The 20,235-nt window shown below is 39.3% G+C and overlaps 2 protein-coding genes across 3 annotated transcripts in view; one reads left to right on the top strand and one right to left on the bottom strand.

Annotated features, from left to right (window-relative positions):
• The window catches only part of LOC141764893 (sphingosine kinase 1-like), a 46,888-nt gene extending 35,490 nt beyond the window's left edge, over window positions 1–11,398 (bottom strand). The window contains exon 1 of the mRNA XM_074630571.1: window positions 10,235–11,398. Within this exon, the coding sequence (XP_074486672.1) occupies window positions 10,235–10,655 (421 nt within the window). The 5' untranslated portion in view covers window positions 10,656–11,398. The remainder of the gene's footprint in view (window positions 1–10,234) is intronic.
• LOC141764892 (microtubule-associated serine/threonine-protein kinase 3-like) overlaps window positions 1–19,851 on the top strand; it is a 28,264-nt gene extending 8,413 nt beyond the window's left edge. Inside the window, exons 5-16 of one of the 2 annotated variants that reach the window (XM_074630569.1) lie at window positions 3,268–3,409; window positions 13,440–13,631; window positions 14,130–14,215; window positions 14,407–14,606; window positions 14,722–14,860; window positions 15,648–15,780; window positions 15,888–16,053; window positions 16,365–16,466; window positions 16,718–16,840; window positions 17,940–18,046; window positions 18,159–18,892; window positions 19,184–19,851. In XM_074630569.1, coding sequence (XP_074486670.1) covers window positions 13,452–13,631; window positions 14,130–14,215; window positions 14,407–14,606; window positions 14,722–14,860; window positions 15,648–15,780; window positions 15,888–16,053; window positions 16,365–16,466; window positions 16,718–16,840; window positions 17,940–18,046; window positions 18,159–18,836 — 1,914 coding nt within the window. In that variant the 5' untranslated portion in view covers window positions 3,268–3,409; window positions 13,440–13,451 and the 3' untranslated portion in view covers window positions 18,837–18,892; window positions 19,184–19,851. Of the gene's footprint in view, window positions 1–3,267; window positions 3,410–12,410; window positions 12,690–13,439; window positions 13,632–14,129; window positions 14,216–14,406; window positions 14,607–14,721; window positions 14,861–15,647; window positions 15,781–15,887; window positions 16,054–16,364; window positions 16,467–16,717; window positions 16,841–17,939; window positions 18,047–18,158; window positions 18,893–19,183 lie in introns of those variants that run through there. The other variant, XM_074630570.1, reaches the window with a different exon arrangement.
• Window positions 19,852–20,235: the final 384 nt, after the last annotated feature.

The raw sequence follows: 20,235 nt of genomic DNA, 5'->3' as shown, positions 1-20,235 counted from the left end.
TTTTAAGATATTACTTTGTACCTCTACTCTACTTCATTTCAGAGGAAATGACAAATTTCAGAGGAAATGACAAATGACAGCTACAGTTACTATCTTATCTTATGTATCATCACTATATAAATGACTCATTCTAAATTACCCAACTAAATATAAAGTATTGCTACTTTCACTTTAAACATCTGAATCCGTCTTTCACCGCTGTATATATTTTACTATAACCAGTGATGTAGCAGAGAATAAACGGATAATAAAAACTACTGTATGAGACACCACGAGGCACCGTTCATCTCCTCCTCTCTCATCCTATAATGATTAACTTGACGATATCAAGGTTTGCAAATTAAGGATACAGTCAGTAATCGTTTCATTAGCAGGTTCATTCAAATGCAATTGAGGATTCGTTTTAATTTTCTGTGTGTTTCTCATCTGATCATAAATAAATGTGGGCATGTTTTACCGCTGTGTTACTGATCTGGAAATCCCATGCATCAGAAAATATTTTAAAACTATCCTTTTGTTTACAGCTAAATCACAGATTGCACCTTTTAAAGAAACCATGTTTACCCATAACCATCCTCACTGCAGTAACATTTAGGTGACTCTTGTCCATAATACTGTCTATAAATCAAAGTGGAAGCTGCTCAGAGCACACAGCAGATTTTTTGCCGAGCCAGAACCACAAAGGGTGTGGAAGCAGGAGGAGGAGGAGGAGGAGGAGGAGGAGGAGGTGGCAGTGGTTAGCTTGCTGTATCTATATTAGGAAAAGCAGAGAGTTTACGACAATGAGGTTTTTATTAAAATCATCCTGCAATGTCCGTCAACCACTTGTCTATACTGTAAAGAGATGCATAGGTTGTGAGACAGAGAGACAGGTCGGTAAACCAGAGAGAGGATGTGCCCTCCGTCTGTCCCTCCCATGCGGGTATTTTGGGCTGCAGGGTCGGATTAGGGAGAGGAGGTTACAGTAGGTTGCTGCAGGAAAACAAACTTTCCAAAAGTCACTCGGTTACATTCCGACTAATTTAATGTTTAAGTTTCCTTTTAAAGGGAACTGGAGCTTACATTTTTAATTAACGTCAGCTCTGTTGGAACTACTATAAGTTCACTTTCTGCAACTATTAGTCACTTTTAAATAAAAACGTAGGACGCTAGAGCAAAACATGACATTACTGCAAACTAAAAAAAACAGCTGAATGCATATAAAATGTGCTGCCGTGTGCCAGCGTATGGAGGAAATGGACTTCCCACCATAAAAAAACCCCACAACCACATGTTCTTTTACCAGGCGAAGGCAGACTCTCTCTGAGGTAAACCGGCTGCTCTGTAAGCTGAATGGTCAATTAGTGGTTGTTGTTGTTGTCGGCGTATCATCAGAGTGTTTCTGAGAATAGCAAACTGGGTGAGCACCGAATGCTTTTTACGCTTGGTGGTTTAATGTAAAGAAAGTAAATATTCTGCTACAACGACAGGAACAAAGTTTGATGAGGTTCGCGCTGGAGTGTGTTTTGCCAAATTTCACCGGTATACTCCATCATTTAGGTTTGCTCGTGGTAAGAGAGAGAGGGCAGGACACTGTCATTACAGACAGAGAGCTGCTGTGAGCCCCCTAAAGCTGGAGAAAGCTCCAGAGACGCTGAATCAGAGGTCGCGACAGCACGTCAAACTTTATCACAGCGTATATCCAATGAGGAGGAGTCCTCAGGGAGAGGACTGCCGCTACCACTGCTGTCTGACCACACACACACACACAAATGCCTCTAATATACCAGAGAAAAACACATAGGGGACTGTGCTCATGTACTTATTGTAACCAAATAATATAAAATCTTTTTTCCTGTAATACTATAGCAGCAAGAGGGACAGCATACTATGAATGAAACATAGTTTCTGTTGTAAGAGAATCAGGAAGTTTCATCATTCTTGTCCATTCACGACTGATTAATCACACGGGTGTGATCCTTTAGGGATCGGTCACATAGTTTATCAGCGTCACACATTTGAAAAGAAGATCCTCTTTTCAATAATGCCACTATCACGACCAGCAGCTTATATTAGGTGCGCCTTCACCAGATAACTCATGCTTATCACCTTCACGCACCCACAAAGACACACTATAGCTCAAGCACTGAACATACTGTATGTGAAAATATGTAATCGTGAGCGTGTTCACACGTACATCAGTACCCAAATGCAATGGAAATAAGCTTACAGCATTTTCATTACAGTGCCTTTATTATAGTTTTACTACTGAAATGTTTTACATAAAGATAGTAACTTACATAAGAGAAGCTGAGAACAGCTGCAGTACTATAAGTTAAAGCCTGAGCATGTTTTTCTGTAAATAATTGGACTACAACTAACGATTACTTTCACAATCTGTTGATCTGTTGATTATCTTCTCGATAAATCAATGAAAAATGTCTATTACAATTTCCCATAGACCAAGGTGACGCCTTGATTTGTCGGAGCAACCGTCCAAAATCTAAAGATAATCAGTTTACTAGGTCTAAGCCATTTTTTCCTATTTTTGGTCTGCCTGGTCTCCTCTTGTAAAAATGCATGTTGAACCTCAACACTGTAATGCACAATCTTGTTATTTACATATTTCAGGACAAACTGGGCTATCAGAATGCTGCAGGCAGCAATGTCACATGAATGTATGGATAGCTATATGACCATAAATGCAAAACAAAAATGGAAATTCAATCTCACAGATATTTATTAAAATCACACATAGCACAATAATGTATGGGAATTTTTGCTTTTGAAATTCTTACTTGTAAGCCTTGGTGATCAGGGGGGAAAAAAATAAACATTGCAGCCAACACAGATCAAAAACTATTACATTTCTTTCAGTTCCTATTCATTTTTTGTCTAAAAGTTAGTTGTGCCATTCCTGAAAGCAGTTCCTGTCTGCAATGACACAGAGGGCCACATCCCACTCCATGCACTTCCAGGAGGTAGACTGCTTAGACTGCCTGCAGTGTACACAGGTCCTGCATCTTTGCATTTCGCAAATGTGTAAAAACGGAATAACAACTGTATATATCTATGGATTGCTCAGTCACACGCGTTACAATACTATCCATAATCTACACATTATTTTAGTTGCTGCCCAAACAACACAGACCAACATGATACTAAAGTTTAAAGTTTTTTAAAGTTTACTAGGATGGGGTGAATATCATACTTTTTCTTTATTTCATTTATTAAATTTTATTTTGTTGGTTGGATAAATTGTAAGTCTACTGTCTGTCTGATCCACAGTCCTGAGCAGAAGGTGGCGGTAATAAGCTGGATGGAAGAAGAAGAGGGATAAGAAGGAGAAATGTCCGCTAACAACCCATGCTAACGACAACAACAACTCCTTTCAACCGGAAAGCTACAATGGTGACGTAGGCCATTTAAGGTGAGTTTCTTGACTGTAGCTTATTCTAAAAAGAGTAGATAGATGTTTTCAGGCTTTAAAAAATCTAGCGTGAAACTTTGACCAATCACAGGTCATTTCAGAGAGAGCGTTCCTATTGGCTGTGCTCCAGCTGGTGGGCGGTGCTTTGTATTTTCTCAACTGATCTCAACATGGCTGCCGGGTCACAAACTTTCTCATTTTACAGCTAAACAGTACACTACAAGATGTTTCTGAAAACATTTGAGGCGAGAAATAGACATTACAGTAACAGAATATTGATTCATATTTGATCAGCGCTGCCTAGTTTGACCGTTTGATCGGAGTTTGCGGGTGATTGACAGCTGCTCAGAGACGGCAGGCTCCAGCTCGGCTCTGATTGGTTGTTTTCCTCCGGTCTGTGAAATCTTGCAGATGCCATTAGGAGCACCGAAAGACACATAGGCACATGATTGTTTTCAGATTACCTGTCTCATGCACTACTGTCAGGATATAGTGACCGTTTTATAAAAATAACTTTTTTTAATCATATTTGTGCCAATTCTACCCACTGCAGCTTTAAAACAGGATTTAAAAATTGTCATTTGGGTTTAGGCAGGATCACACGATCACATAAAAACCTCTTCTTTTTGCTTGCATGTATGAAATTGTGTGTAATAGAGCATAGAAACTATTGTCCCAGCTTCAACTCCGTCTAAGCCAGAGGTAATGTATTAGTAATAGCATTGGCTGGCTGAGAGAGGCCTGGATTTTGCTGCTAAAAGGAGCAACGGCGTTCCCCCCTTGAGAGTGTCGAATAAGGTGCATCTGACTTTCCATCACTGCCGTTTCCATGGTTTCACACTTTTACTTACAGCAGTTATAGTGCATTAGCACAAGTCATGATCCCCGTGATGATAAAGTTCCCTCGGTATTTCTCCCTGAACTTAATCTCATGATCTCGCTATAAGCTAGCTCATTTTAAATTAATCAAATTCATAGTCATATTAATGCTCATCATACTGCTTCTGAATTCAAATACCTATTAGACAGCCTAGCATTTACTCAGCATCTCACTGTGGCTACACATTGGCATGGTAAAATAATTAATCTGGTAATATCACTAGTGCATCACGTTGAAAATGTTACTGTGTTTGACCCAGATACAGTTTCTTAAAAAATAAAAAGGGTTGGACGCAGTGAGCCTGTATCTGCTGGGTGACAGCGTATATTCTAGATAACTCCTATGTGTTGTAATGCATTGTCATTGGACAGTGGCAGCCCAGAGTGATTGATTTAATCAATACTAGGAACCCCTCCGCCTGCTGCCATCACCTCACTCATTATAATGACAATGATGTCCACAGCTGAGTTGAATCCATTTATTGACAACACAGGATCAATACTATTTAGGAGATACTTGGCAATGCATCTGAACTGTCAATAGTGATTGTCAGAGCAGGGGTGAAATGTACGAAGATCTTGAGTCAGCGAACTGATACGCAAAGAACTAGTGCCAACAAAGACTGACCTCAAATCTCACCTCAAATCTTCTGTTACAAGCCGCACACCACAAAGAACTAGAGCCAACAGCAAGCTGACCGTGACGTGCAGTATATTCTGTACTTCCTCCTATTGTGATTAAATAAGTAACTGTAATCCAGTAGGCCGATATCATTACAGAAAGACGAAGAAAACAAGCTAGTAAAGGATATTCACACTGATTAATTGGTCTGCTACGAAAACATATCAGGCTCGTTGGAGATCAGGCGGCAGCAGCAGGAGGCGGGGACGAAAAGCTGCGGTCAAGTCGGACAGTTTCCAGCCGTTTCAAGCAGCCTTCAAAGAATTTACAGGAAATCACAGGAAAAGTGACATCCTGTTAGATCTGATCTGTAGGCTTCTTGTAGTTTTCAGACCACGTTGGGATTTATATATATTTGTTTGTACATATATGTGGAAATGTGCGTGTATCTGGCATTGGACTCTATCCTTTATTATTTTTATGTCCGCTTTGTAAAGCACTTTGTAATGAGCACTCGTTCAGATAAATGCTATATAAATAACCTTCATTATATTAATTATAAATTATTATTATTATCAACCACACATGATGTTTGTTAACAGATAAAACCTTCACTGCATAACATGAGTCTAATATCCTACAATTTAGTGTTAAATATTACAATTACACAGAAAGTTCGGACAACACGTGGTGTTTGCTGTCAAAACTAAGAGCCAATGATGGAGAGCAACTGCGGTGCCTGGTTCTAAAAACTGCGGACACCTCGAACGAACCATTGCTTTGGCATTATCTGTGGTCTGTGACCTGTTAGACAGCTCTCACCAACTGCCACAGGCAGGCGCCTCAGGCCAAACTACTGACGGCTTGTTGTCTTAATAGATGCTTAGGGAAACGTTCATTGTCATACAAACTAGTATTGATGCCATGAAAAGTGGAGTCGATCCCGTTGCGGTGTCACCTATCAGAGCAGAGAAACGACGCTGGGCAACCTGAGCATGTGCAAACACACCGAACACCTGTTTGTATTTGAACATATGCAAGACTGGCCAAATACTGATGGGGAAATGAAAGAAGAGAGTTGGCCTTTTTGGTATAACACTAGTATCTACGTCAAGCCAGTGACACTTGCACCGATATTGATGGCAAGGTCAGACAGGCAGCACTGACCTCATTTAGACTAATGGTTTGGATGCGGAGCTCCTGAACATGATTTAGTGTGGTCATGGTCCACAAGGCTGCTGGCGTAATGAGTAACTTACTGTAGACTGCTTTTTAGAAGTGAATCCTGTCGTCACATTCCAGAGAAACCGAAGACCCCTGCAGCCTGAATGAGGTTTATAAGATAATGCTACTGACCACAAAAATGCTCAGAAATGTGACACTTCTGCAGGTAGCCCAGCAGTAGGAATACATGCAGGCCGTTATATTTTTGCTCAGCACTTCTGTTTCTGTTTGGCTCGATGACTTCTGGACTGCTGGGCAATATGACACTATAGATATCGTCATATAAAATGTCTTGTATAGATTTTTTTAATATAATTTCTATCGTGATACAGGCAGGGTCTATATTTATTTGTTTTTTCCTCTATAATTTCACTTAAAACTGTTAATTTTGCACTCAAGTTCTTAATATGACAAAATAGTTTTCATTTGTCAAGTATGTAATTCACTTTTCGCTAAACCCCTCCCCCAAACAGCGATCGTCCAATCATAGATTAGCAACAATAACTAGGCACGGCAAGTCTGTCCAGCTTTGAATTTCTTCTCCATGTGGCAATAGCCATTTTAAAGGACCAGTGTGTAACAATTAGAGGGAGCTATTGTTAGAAATTTTGCGTCAGCCACCGTAGCTCTCCAACACGCTTGGCACACGGGAGAGGCTTCAATTGGTTGAAATCTCCTCACCTCACCGCTGGATACCGCCAGATCATACACACTGGACCTTTAAATATGGGCATAACGGCACACATTTCAGACCGTGTCTCTAGAGAGCATTCATAGTGTTGCAGCCGGTTGTTAACATGAAAAGTGACTAGAGGACGAGAGGAAAAGTGAATTAAAAAAAGAAAGCTATAGAGAGAAGTCAGCTGAAATTGACGGGTGTAGCACTAAGCTTAGTGCGCGGTCAGTTGTTTTGCATCCCTGTTAGGAATAAACTAAGTTCTTACAAGCAGGAAATAAAATCATGTCTGCAAAAATGACTCCAGATACAGCAGGTGCTTGAAAGGATAAACTGGGTGGAGGTGGAGGTGTATTACACGACTACAGAGCAGGTGAAGTCATGGAGACATTGTGTTTTGTTCTGTCCTGAGGTAGACGACTTGTTAGGTCACTGTCTCAGGTTAAGATCCAGGAAGTGGACACACAGCAAACAATACTGTCTTTTCAGTAACTAAAAGTCTGCTCTTTCCTCTTCTGACAATGACAGGCAGTATAAAGTTGCAGCATATTTTGTCTCGTTAAAAATACATTTGTGCAAATGGGGGAATGCTATCTGGGTCACAGAGTGCCAGTGATACCCTGGTGGAGTGGAGCTAAAGTTTGTGTGATGCAAAAAAAAAGGAAGCATTTTATGTGTTTTTCTTCATAGAGATGGGACAGTGAGGAGGACAAATAATGAGATAACTTATCTTTAGAAATCTCCAATTAGAGAACGTTTTCCCACTGGAGCAATTATACCTCTTGGCCGCATGTGAACTCAATAGCAGTAATATTGCCCCACGTTTCTCAGGTGTCTCTTATGTTAAAATGGTTTGTTTGCAGTCTGGAGTTACTGTAATGTGACTCTCCATACAGTACCAGTCCTATTGTTTTATTCATATAGGGAGTAGGTTAAAGGTAATGATATCCTGGGACAGATAAGAGATAAGAATCCGCCAGCCGGCCGTAGCGAGCAGAAATTGGCAGATACAACAGAGCAGAAAACGGCGGAGGGTCCTCGTGGATACGACCTGCACCCCCACATTTTAAATACAAAGTGGTAAACAACACTACACATACAGTAAAGTATGGAAACACTTTGTTTCACACATTGCTAGGAAAAGCAGAGCTAGACATCACGGCTAAAGCTGCATGCTAACTCTGTCATGGACAGGAAACGTTATTGTTTTGCGGTAACGTGCGGTCAAGCCAACCGTCACTCTCATTTCCGTGGTCAAATCGGCCGACGCTACAACTGTAGAGCACCCATACACTGACATTTATGTTAAATGCATTCAAACGGCCCCGATGGAGCTAGCGATGGACTTGGCGAGGTTAGCGAAAGTATACACGTGTGACTAAGTCTGATTTTCTAAATAAGGGAACTGTATATACAAAATACATACATGGAAATAAGATTGATTGGATTATATTCACCAGAAGTATAAAGCATTACATGTCCAATATAAATTAAAAAGAAAATACCACTAATTTGTGAGGGAAATGTCTTTATTCTTTGATTTTTGGGTTGCTGGAAAAAAATTAATAAATAATTCCTGACAATGAGTTATATATTTGACTTCAGGACATCTCTGACTACAAACATGCTGAAAATCAAACATTCTTACTGTATTCATTTAGATATTTTCCAAAATAAAAGTCCCTAGAAGTGCATGATTCAACTTTTTCCCCATGGTCTGGTGTTAAAAAAATTAACAAAAATTGCAATAAATCGTAATATCGAATCACAATACGTGTAGAATCACAATACTTAAAAATCGCAATACATATCGAATCTTGATAGTATCGAATCGGAAGATAGGTGTATTGTCCGTTTAATAACGATGACTAACAGTCCAATGGGAACTCAATAGTTTTTCTACCTTCAATTTCATCACTATTAGATATTTACGTAATACAGAAACATGTGGTACTCAATAGATGTTATTTGTGTCCTGCAATATCACTGCTATTCTTATTCATATTATTTATATTATTATTATCAAATCTCATCTACTTCACTTCTACTTTACTACATTTCAGAGAGAAAAATTTTACTTTTTACTCCATTTATTTAACAGCTGTAGTTAATTGTTATTTTTTTAAGTAAGAATATAAAATATGATATGCTTACAGTATATGATGTGATGCAGTACTAATCTATCCAGCCAGTAGTATACAAAATACCTAAAATTGACTCCATGCACATTGATGAATTACAGCATCAAAATGATCTTATATTATTTGTTAGTGATAAAACGGAATAATATACAGGCGGGTCTCAACACTGAAAGGAGCTTTTCTGCATCATGAGTACTTTTACCTTTGATACTTTATGTTTTGCTGATAATACTTCTATACTTTTACTTAAGTAACATTTTTTTCAGGATTTTTAATTGTAACAGAGTATTTTTAGACTATTGTATTTTTACTTTTACTTAAGGAAAGGATCTGAGTACTTCTTCCACCACTGTATAAAACAAGTATAGACACATGTAGGTGGTGTGGCTGCAGTATTTGTACAGTATCTTCCCAAAATGCAGTATCAGTTGTTTAATCATTAGGGAGAAACCATGAGACCTCTCCTCACTGCAGGTCATGGAGGTCATTTCCCTAAAGTGGCTAATAAAGCAGGAGTGCTGATGATATATATATATATATATATATATACATACGTATGTGTGTGTGTGTGTGTGTGTGTGTGTATGTGTATATATACATACATACATACATACATACATACATACATATACATATATACTGTATATACATATATATGTATATATATATACGTATATACACATATATATATATATATATTATTTTTTATTCATATTTATTTGAAAATTGTTTTTACAAAGGCATTTGTTCAGTGTGTTGTGTAAGAAAGGTACATTTAGATGAAAAAAAACAACATAAATTATTTATAAACAAATACATAATTTTAATATGGTGCGAAGTAATATGTATATGAAAAAATTCAATTTGAAATAATGTCATATAATAATTAAATTAGTTCCTTTTAAGTATCTCAACATTAAGTATCCCACAGTTGTGGGACATGGAGAAAAATGGTGTTTGGAGTCATAAAATGCTCCATAAATTCTTATTAAATCACATTATTTAGTAATTATTTTTTTTTATGTCAAGATGGGTAATAACAATGTGTATATATTTATCAAGCATTGCACTCCAAAATGTCATCACTGGGACTTAAAGATGTTGTAGAAACACCCACATAATTGTTTTTTCGTGGGAGTTTATAATCAAGATACTACAAACTAATCAATACGTGGTTTCACTTCCTGAGCCCACATTAGGTGATTTATTTTTGCTTCATGTAACATAGTTTTATCATCATATCGAGGTGTGTGTAACGTCTCTTGTTGCTATAGGACACTCACCGTCTCTCTCTAGATACCGTTGCCGTGCAGAGCGCTCTCGGATAGCGCGAGCCCACTTCTCCGCCACCTCCAGGTTAGCGCGCGGGTCCTGCAGCGCGGTGAGCCGGTAGCAGTGCTCCACTCTCTGCCGCGACACACCGGAGCTCATCCAGCGCCGCTTCACCGGGTAGAAGTAGGCTGAAACGTACGCCGCCTGGTCCGTGATGTCGTCCTCCCGGTAAGCCCGGGAGCCGACGCAGTCCTTGAGGCTGAGCAGCACCTTGTTCCGCCCGACAGGTGCCGAGGTGAGCCGCTGGACGATGAGCTCCTTCTCCGTTAAACTCACGGCGCACCGGACTTTAGGGTTACCGGCGAGCGTGAACTCCCCGTACAGCGAGACCGGGCTGGTGTCGCGGTCCGGTTCAGCTCTCCTCTGATCCATCCTGAGCGGACGGAGGAGACCCGAGACGGGATGAAGCAGCGGTCGCTCTGTCACATCGCTGCCCGCCTGGATGGTGCGAGCAAAGTGGAGATTGAGCTGCGGCTGATAGCCTGCTGATGCTGCTCGGACCGGTGTCAAGACAACCGGTATCCAACACAACACATCCGGTTACATTTCAAAATAAGACTCATACTGAAGTACGACGGACCACATTAAGGAAATCTGAGATTTCGAGAATAAAGTAATGATATTACGAGAGTATAGTCATAGGTTTACAAGGAAAAAAAAGTCGTAATATTTTGAGAATAAAGTCATAAGGTTAAGATAAAATAGTCGTAGTATTATGAGAGTAAAGTCATATGGTTAAGATAAAAGAAGTCGTAATATTATGAGAATAAACACATAAGTTTAAGATGAAAAAGTCATAGTATTATGAGAATAAAGTCATAAGTTTATGAGAAAAGTCGTAATATTATGAGAATAAAGTCATGAGTTTACGAGAAAAGTCGTAATATTATGAGAATAAAGTCATAAGTTTACGAGAAATGTAATATTATGAGAATAAAGTCATAAGTTTAAGATAAAAAAAGTCAGTATTTTGAGAATATTGTCATAAATTTACAAGAAAAGTTGTAATATGAGAATAAAGTCACAAGTTTACGAGAAAAGTTGTAATATGAGAATAAAATCATAAATTTAAGATAAAAAAGTCATAGTATTATGAGAATAAAGTCATAAGTTCATGAGAAAAAAAGTCGTAATATTATGAGAATAAAGTCATAAATTTAAGAGGAAAAAAAAGTTGGAAAATGCTAGGAATATTACACGGCCCGAACGTACACACTCGGGGAGCATTGGCATACACACACACACACACACACACACACACACACACACACACACACATTGAGACAGCCTTCAATTTAAACCTTGAAATATCTAATCAGTTTAGGCCTTTTTCTTTAGTAGATTTAGGTCATGGTGTTCTTTTAGTGGTTGTGCTTTTCGTTTTTGTGCTCAGCTGATGGGGTAGAAGTGGCCCATATCTACCCAATCAGCTGCTTAATTTTTTAAATGTGTGTTATGAGCCAATAACGTTTTTTTTCCTGAAGTACATTTAAATAATTAGAAACAATCTGGCCAATCTGGGGCCCTTGCAAACATGGGGCCCCTAGGCTGCAGCCCAGGTCATCATGTGCATCAACTGGTTTGTGCTAATTTAATTGAATTTTTGTATGGGAATATACACCACCGAATTAAAATATCTGACATAAAATGTACAGATTGCATAGAATGTGGTAGGAATGGTAAGACGTCAAAAAAAGCTTTGTATTATAAGAGAATGTCATTTTGATTTAATTGTTAATTTCTAACCAGTCTTTTTTTTAGCTATCAATTTACTCCACATACTGTATCAGTGGACCAATTCACACTTTTATTTTTAAGGTCATAGCCGCCCGTTTTCTCTGAGTGTCTCATGCTGGCTTGACGCATCTTTGCTTAGCTGCAGTTTATGTTGAACTTTGCTGTTCAGTAGTTCCCCTTTTTAAAAAGAGGTGGTCTGCTGCCCCCTAGTGATACAATGAGAGAAACACCAGGTTATCCAGGTTGTCCAATTAACAGAATTTCTGATTAATTAACACTGTTAAAATTTGCAGTGCAATGCTTCATAAATATATACTGTACACAGTGTTATTACCATTCTTAAATGTATCTGTCCCACACTCCAGTCCTTACACTGAACAAATGCCAAATAAAGTTTTATTCAAAGCCAAACAAATCTAATTTCCATGGAAACAGAAGTTGAGTTTGTGTAGAATGGAATGGCATCATCTGATTCCTTAATGATATCAAAGCCACACTCTAAAGAAAGTACGTTGAGACATTATAGACCTGGGGAGCACAGAAGGCAGACACCGAGTCACAGAGGTTGTCAACAGAGAGTCAATAGAGACAGTTATCAGCGGCATTTGATAACAAATCTTATTGCCTGTTTCAACTTCAGCAAAAAAGAAGACTGTATTTTGGGAACTGGTAAGTATTTATTTCCTTTCATTAACACGTTATTTTATTATTTTTTAAGATGATATCTCATAAAAAAAGGCTGGGACAGTGTATTGACTCTTTGAGTTCAAAGTCACGGCTCTTCCTCTGCAGTGTAGTTTGCTATGATCTAGTAGCCCAAACAAACGCTGAGAGGTTGTTTTATTGGGTTTTGTATATCAAGTATATCAAACATATACACTACTGAGCACCAGTTTTCTTTCTTTTCTAAAAATGGGATTGCTATTTATTTTCTAACAGCTTTTATATTCAGTGTGTGTGTCCCCTCAGATTTATTACTTCACCTACTGGCTATACTACAGTAGGTGAGGTCATTTGTATTAATGTATATACTACTATACTGTAATTACTGGTTTAATTACATTTTGCTCTCATTCACTTGGTTCAAAGCGTTGAGCGCCAAAGTCTTATTATACATTTAAAAATGTCAACTATACATTACAGTATGTTGTAAAACATTTCAGTGTTTCAATGCTAAATAGAACAAAGACAGTAGATTAAACAGTTTATGCTCAATTTGAACATCTTTACACTGTCTTGTGCTCGATCTAGGAATAGATTTGAAGATGTTTTTGATTACTTGGACCCTCTTTACATCACAGATCTTTAGGGTCCCTACTCATGGACCTTTAATTTCCGCTCCTGCCTAAACAGAAATAATTATCATCATTGTTTTAAATTCTGTTCAATGTTTAAATTCTGTTTTATGTTCGGTCCAAGGAACCAGTCCAAATGGATCAACAGACAGAGTTTCCAGTCGAAGACCTGCCCCAGGCCACCCGGGCCCTGAAGTTCATCCAGCTCCAGCTGATGGAGCTCTCCAAAGACTGTGGCAACAAGCTGCAGAACGGTCAGGTCAGCCCCAACTGCTTTGTGGAGCTGGAAACAAAACTGGAGAAGATTCTCCACGAGGTAGGCCTTTCTCATCTTTGAAGCATTTTTTAATAGGCTATAACAACTGAACAAACCAATTTCAGTGTATTAACATACAGTACAGGCAGTAATTGTAATAGCAAAACAGCCAATCAGTTAAAAGTGCCAAAATAAACATGAGTTTAATAAAGCCAGGTCTGTCAGCTCACTGGTTTTAGTCTGTTTGAGCAGATTCTTTTTTAATGCCCTTTAACGTATTATAATTCCAAAAGGTCATATTGTGTTTTTTTTAAATAATATCATTGTACTTGTATTTGTTCACTTATGGACTGCAAAACAATATAGAGTTGTAATATGATTATTGTTTATAATTCCACTGAAGGTGAATTTAAATTTAAAGTATTACACAGTCTCATTGGATAAACTGAAAAAAGGCTGGGTTGTCAAGCTAAAAACAAGGCTGCTTCTCTGAAATACCTTTAGCTTAATATACCTTTTGTACTTCAACTTTTTTTGTCCTTCCTGCGTTTGATTTAGACCCGCGCAGCCTGCAAGCCTCCTCCGACAAAACCGGTGAAGACGGACTTTGACATCATCAAACTGGTTTCCAGTGGCGCCTTTGGGTGAGTAAGACAGACTGCTTTCTTTGTGTTCAGACTGACTCTTTGGATAGGGCAGAGAGTCCAGTCAAAGCAGAAAAGAACTTTGAAATGTGTTGTAGAATTATTTTGTCCCATCTGGACAGTTTCTTTTCAAATCAGAGCTGATATTCAGTCATAGAAGCTGATCACGTTTCCTTTTCCCTCTTGTCCAGGACTATAAACCTTGTGCGCCACAAGGAGACTAAGCAGGCGTTTGCGATGAAGCAGATTGCACTGCAATACCCAAGCCAGAGAGATGCGGTTCTGTTGGAACGAGACATCCTCACCTACCTTGACCACCCTCTCGTCGTGCCCATGTTCTGCTCGTTTGAGACAGTGAGCCACATGTACATGACGATGGAGTATGTGGGAGGTAAGGAGTTTTTTTTGGATTGGTCATGCATGCACGTACACTATATCCACTGTACACATCTGACACACACTAAGAAGACCTAAACATAACATCTAACCTCTCTCTGATCTTGTAGGTGGGGATTTTGCAGCCTTGCTGCACTACAATGGCCGTTTTCATGTAGACGTGGCCCGTTTCTACATGGCAGAACTTGTCTTGGCTGTGGAGTACATCCACAGCTACGGCATCCTGCACAGGGATCTCAAACCCAGCAAGTGAGTTCTCAACCTGTCCTTTTGGAGAGGACATCTTGAACATTTTTTATTATTTTTCGATGTCTGGTTTTAGGCCCTCCTTAGTTACTGTTACTACGCTCGTCATGCTTTTCGTTCTTACATGGTACAGTTTTAACAAATCTTTTTTTAAGTTGGAGCAGAATTTACAGAAACTCTCCCAGTATTGATACTTTTTACACAATCTTAAGTCAGAATGTGTGTGACTAAGTTAGGCCCTATTCCATGTAGTGATATATCTATTATAGGGCTGTCAAAGTTAACGCGATAACGGATTCATGCAAAAATCACTTTAACGCCACTAATTTCTTTAACGCATTAACACAATTGATCTTCTGGAGGTTGTACTGGCGTAAGTTTTAAAGATACAGTGAAGATACTGGTATCATATGAAACTAGAAAACCTAAGGAACTCTGCTAAATTTTGGCAAGGGGGTCAAAAGGGTCCCTTGACCTCTGACCTCAAGATATGTGAATGAAAATTTGTTTTTTGGGTACCCACGAGTCTCCACTTTTCAGACATGCCCACTTTATGATAATCACATGCAGTTTGTGGCAAGTCATAGTCAAGTCAGCACGCTGACACACTGACAGCTGTTGTTGCCTGTTGGGCTTGAGTTTGCCATGTTATGATTTGAGCATATTTTTAAGTATTCTGTATATCCCAGAAACCCCCAATGACTTTCCTATTTGGCCCACTTGCCATTGAAGTGGAATAGTCCTGGCATATAGTCTAACATGAGACATGTTCTGCTTCCCTCCATTGTAGTCTGTTGATCAGCACAGACGGACACATCAAGGTGGCTGACTTCGGGCTGTCCAAGTTTGGGTCAGACAGCACGGCAGCCTTCATGACTGAATCAGAGCGTCGACGAAATGCCAGAGAGTTCTCCGACTTAGAGGTTAATCTCTTCTCTTCTCCACTAATTTAAACTTGTGTAAATCCTGTGTTATATGTATTTTCGTTCTTCATTTTCCGTTTCCTCCCCTCTTTCGTGTCCTCCTACAGACATGCGGCACGCCTGAGTTCATGGCCCCAGAAGTGTTCCTACAGACGGGCTATGGGAAGCCAGTAGACTGGTGGGCCACAGGAGTTATTCTCTATAATTTCCTGTACAGCGTAACACCTTTCTCTGGCTCGAATTCAGAACAGATTGGTGTCCGTGTGACCAAAAGTAGGAATCTTTAGCTCCATTCATCATCTTCTCATCACATGCAACCTTTCTACACATTTGTCATTCTAGCAGTTCTGAATGAATCTTTCTGTATTTTAAAAATGATTCAAAATGCACCCACTTTGTGATTTAACTTTAAAAATCTGGCACAAAGTAGCTTTCATTTCTTGTTTCTTTTAAATTTGGGATTTAGTTCTTTACGCTAGGTTTATGATGTTTTCCTCTAAGAATTATGTCATTCAGTCCCTTTGGTGATGTCAATTAAATGTAAATTCCTTGATCAGATCAACTGATATGTGCTTCTTTTCCAGATGATATCCACTGGCCAGATGCGGGATCTCCCCAGCTTGATGTTGCCAGGCGGCTCATCAGTCGTCTCTTGCAGAAGGACCCTGTGAAGCGTCTGGGTACACGTAAGTGACAGCTTTACTAATGATAGACGGTATGAGAAACAGAGAAACTGCATTTTTATTAGAATACTTACTGGTGTCATGGTTAGAGGTGCGCTACATACTGTATAAAGGGAAAATGTAGTCCATAGAGAGACTAGACCCTGAGAGCTCCAGAGACCTTTGAAGGCAGTGTGGAGTGTTTGGGTCAGGTGCCAGGCCCAACATGTGTAGATGTACAAACTAACTGTTTGATTGTGTCACTTTTTATCCAGGAGGAGCCAGTGAGGTGAAAAGACAACCGTTCTTCCGGGGTGTGAACTGGAAGAACCTCCCCTATGAGACGCCTCCATATGTCCCTGATGTGGAAAATGAGGAGGACACCTGCTGTTTTCCAGGTAAGTGCCAACGCAGACACATAGACAAAGCCTGCGGTCGAAAGTCTTTTTTGCTCAGGGAGGTTCCTAACGGAGTGAAATGACCCGGAAGTACCAAAGTAGCAGTCATGATAAGAGCTGGTCGAAATCTCTAAATGCTAAGGAAAGGAGCTTCAATGCTTCCTTTTTTATCTCCTTTAGATTAGGATGCACTGGACCATCCTTTAAAGACCAAAGGAAAGGAGATAATGTAGTCCCACAATTCCTTGCAGCCATCACATCACCGACGCACCATTCTGCTGTTCATGAAAACAAACAACATGTTATCTTCAGTCATATACTAATTGGGATTCATGTTGATAAACCATTTGGTTTCACTTTATTTTTAATTATTTATTTATTTCGAACATGTAAAACAAAGCCAGAATAACAAATAAAATGAACAGTAAACATAGAGCAAACTGTCAATAAACAAATAATTAACATAAATAGATATTATGTCCGAAAAGGAGTAGGAAGAAGTACAGCCTACACATGTTCCTACCCCTTCTCCATAACTCCAACAATTAACTAAATATTTATCTCTCATATATTCCTTTTTTATTTCAATTCCAACCTTGGTAAGGAAGTGATATTTTTCACCGGTTGTCCACGTGAGGTCAGATAATCCTTTATTATATGTTGATGTAAAGTGTTCCAGCAGCAGAAGGAGCTGCTGTATCTCTCTTTCACACAACGCGGGTGAAGCAGCCTGTCACTGAAGGAGCTACATGTATTTAACAACGCACAAGGCGAACATGCGCCTTTTGTAGTCTATCTTTGGAACATTGTAGTTTCACCACGGCACCACCACTCACTAACAGTCAGATTCTCTTAACACCACGGTTGTCTAGTCCTCATAAATTCTCCTTCACATCTTTCCTTGACCTCATGACGCTTTCCACCGAGGTGAAGGAAAAGTGGTTACGAAAAGACATTATTTTTGACTTTTTGACCGCAGCCAAAGACGCATGTCTGACATGAGGAGTAGACTGGATTTTTCAGTAATGTCTGGTGTGAATTTCAATTAGGATAAATATGTCAGCCTTTCCCATGACTTAACGCATGTTGGTTGTTGCAGTGTGTCCTCCAATGCTGCCCCACGCATCCGCTGATTGTGATGATGACCAGACCGTATCACCTGCGGAACAAACAGACTTCTGCACTGTTACCTTCCGCTTCAACAAGGTAGGCTACAGTTTTTCTCCAGCTCCTCACCCCTCACTGCTGTTTGAGGTTGTCTAAATCTGTTTCTCACTATTGAATACACATTGAATGTAAATTTCTCTTAAAACTCCAGGTGTACGGCAGCCCAATGCCCCTGTCCCCCTGCACGCCAATGATTCGGGTCCTGTTGTCAGAAAAGCCAGGACACAGCGAGGCAAAGGAGGGGCAGCATAAAATTAAGGTGTTTGGGGCGGACTTAAGCCTCATTGATTTCAGTGAACAGAGACAAGCCGCTCTCCGACAAAGTAGACGGGGCGAAAGTCAATGTGACCCCACCCCTTCACCTCCCCCCCACCACGTCTCCCCAGTCCAAATGGACCCAGCATTTGATGAAGGTTTCTTTTACGAAGAGGACTTCAGCAGCATGCTTTTCAGGGAAGCCTCTCTCCGGCTAAGTGGACGGGACGAAAGTCAATGTGACTCCACCCCTTCACCTGCCCCCCACCACGCCTCTCCAGTCCAAATGGACTCAGCATGTGATGAAGATTTTGTGGTGGTGGACTTCAGCAACATCTATTTCAGTGAACAGAGCCAAGCTTCTCTCCAACAAAGCGGACAGGTCGAAAGTCAATGTGACTCCACCCCTTCGCCTGCTCCCCACAACGCCTCTCCAGTCCAAATGGACCCAGTGGAACAGTGGAAGAATGCCCGAGCAATGACCTGCTCGAGGTCACCCGGACCCTTACGTTCATCCAGCTCCAGCAGATCTAGCAGGCCAAAGACTGTGGCAACACGCCGCAGAACGATCTAGTCAGCCTCAACTATTCTGTGGAGCTGGAGAGCAAAGTGGTGAAGATTCTCCAGGAGGTAGGTCTTTCTCATCTTTGAGCCATTTTTTTTTTTTTTTTCAGCCGATTCACTTGTTTATACATTGTTAAAAGTTCAGATAACAAACAGGACACTTTGGACAAGCATCGATCAGATTGGACAGAATATTTAACAAAATTGAACACACTTTAAATCATATTAACAAGGCACTCACTTTTCAGTGTCTGTGGCTGCTTTTCTGATATACCTTTAGTTACAGTAGCTTAATATACTTTTAATATTTTATTTATTTATTACATAACGTTTTTGTCCTTCCTGTGTTTGATTTAGACCCGCAAAGCCTGCTGTCCCACCGTCGAGGAAGACCCCAGTGAGGACAGCGCCGACCCCAACGTCGAGGACAACTCCAGTGAGGATGACAGGGAACCCAATGGTCGAGACAGATGGCCACCCACCCAGAGCCCGGTTCTGCTCAAGGTTTCTACCCGTTAAAGGGGAGTTTTTCCTTGCCACAGCGCATAACCATAACTATGCAATGCTCATGGGGGATTTCTTGTTGGGTCAGGTGAGTATGTTCTGTACGTATAAAAAGCGTCTCAAGACAACTTCTCTTTTGATTTGACGCTATATAAGAACGAATTGAATTTAATTGAAAATGTATGTATATATATGTGATATATATAAATATATGATGATATATTTGGTGATATTTAGATACTGTATATATATATATATATATATATAAGTGATATATGTATATACGTATATATATATATATGTGATATATATATATACGTATATATGTGATATATATACGTATATATATATGTGTGTGTGCGTGTGTATATATATATATATACGTGTGTATATACTGTATATACATATAATGTATAAATATATAAATAAATAAAAGTAAATTTGAAATCACGCTGGATGTAATGAAGCTTTCTGAACATAATATATGCATGTATATGTACATGTGTATATATATATATATATATATACATATAATGTATAAATATATAAATAAAAAAATTTAAATTTAAAATCACAGTGGATGTAATGAAGCTTTCTGAACATAATGTGTGTGTGTGTGTGTGTGTGTGTGTGTGTGTGTGTGTGTATACTGTATATATGTTTGTTTGTGTATATATATATATATATGTATAATGTATATATATATATATACATATATATAATGTATAAATATATAGATACAAATTTTTAAAATCACGGTGGATGTAATGAAGCTTTCTGAACATAACAGTAAGACTAACTAGTTAAGGATGAGTGTATGTTGATGATGATCATGCGATGATTGTTGAATTCTTAAAGCAACCTAGAAATTTAACAGTCAAATTGAGTGAACATAATAAGCAGTT

This window comes from Sebastes fasciatus, chromosome 3, assembly GCF_043250625.1.
Source record: "Sebastes fasciatus isolate fSebFas1 chromosome 3, fSebFas1.pri, whole genome shotgun sequence".
Classification (NCBI taxonomy): Eukaryota; Metazoa; Chordata; class Actinopteri; order Perciformes; family Sebastidae; genus Sebastes; species Sebastes fasciatus.
The sequence above is the reverse complement of the archived record's forward strand: the minus strand, read 5'-3'. Positions and strand labels throughout refer to the sequence as shown.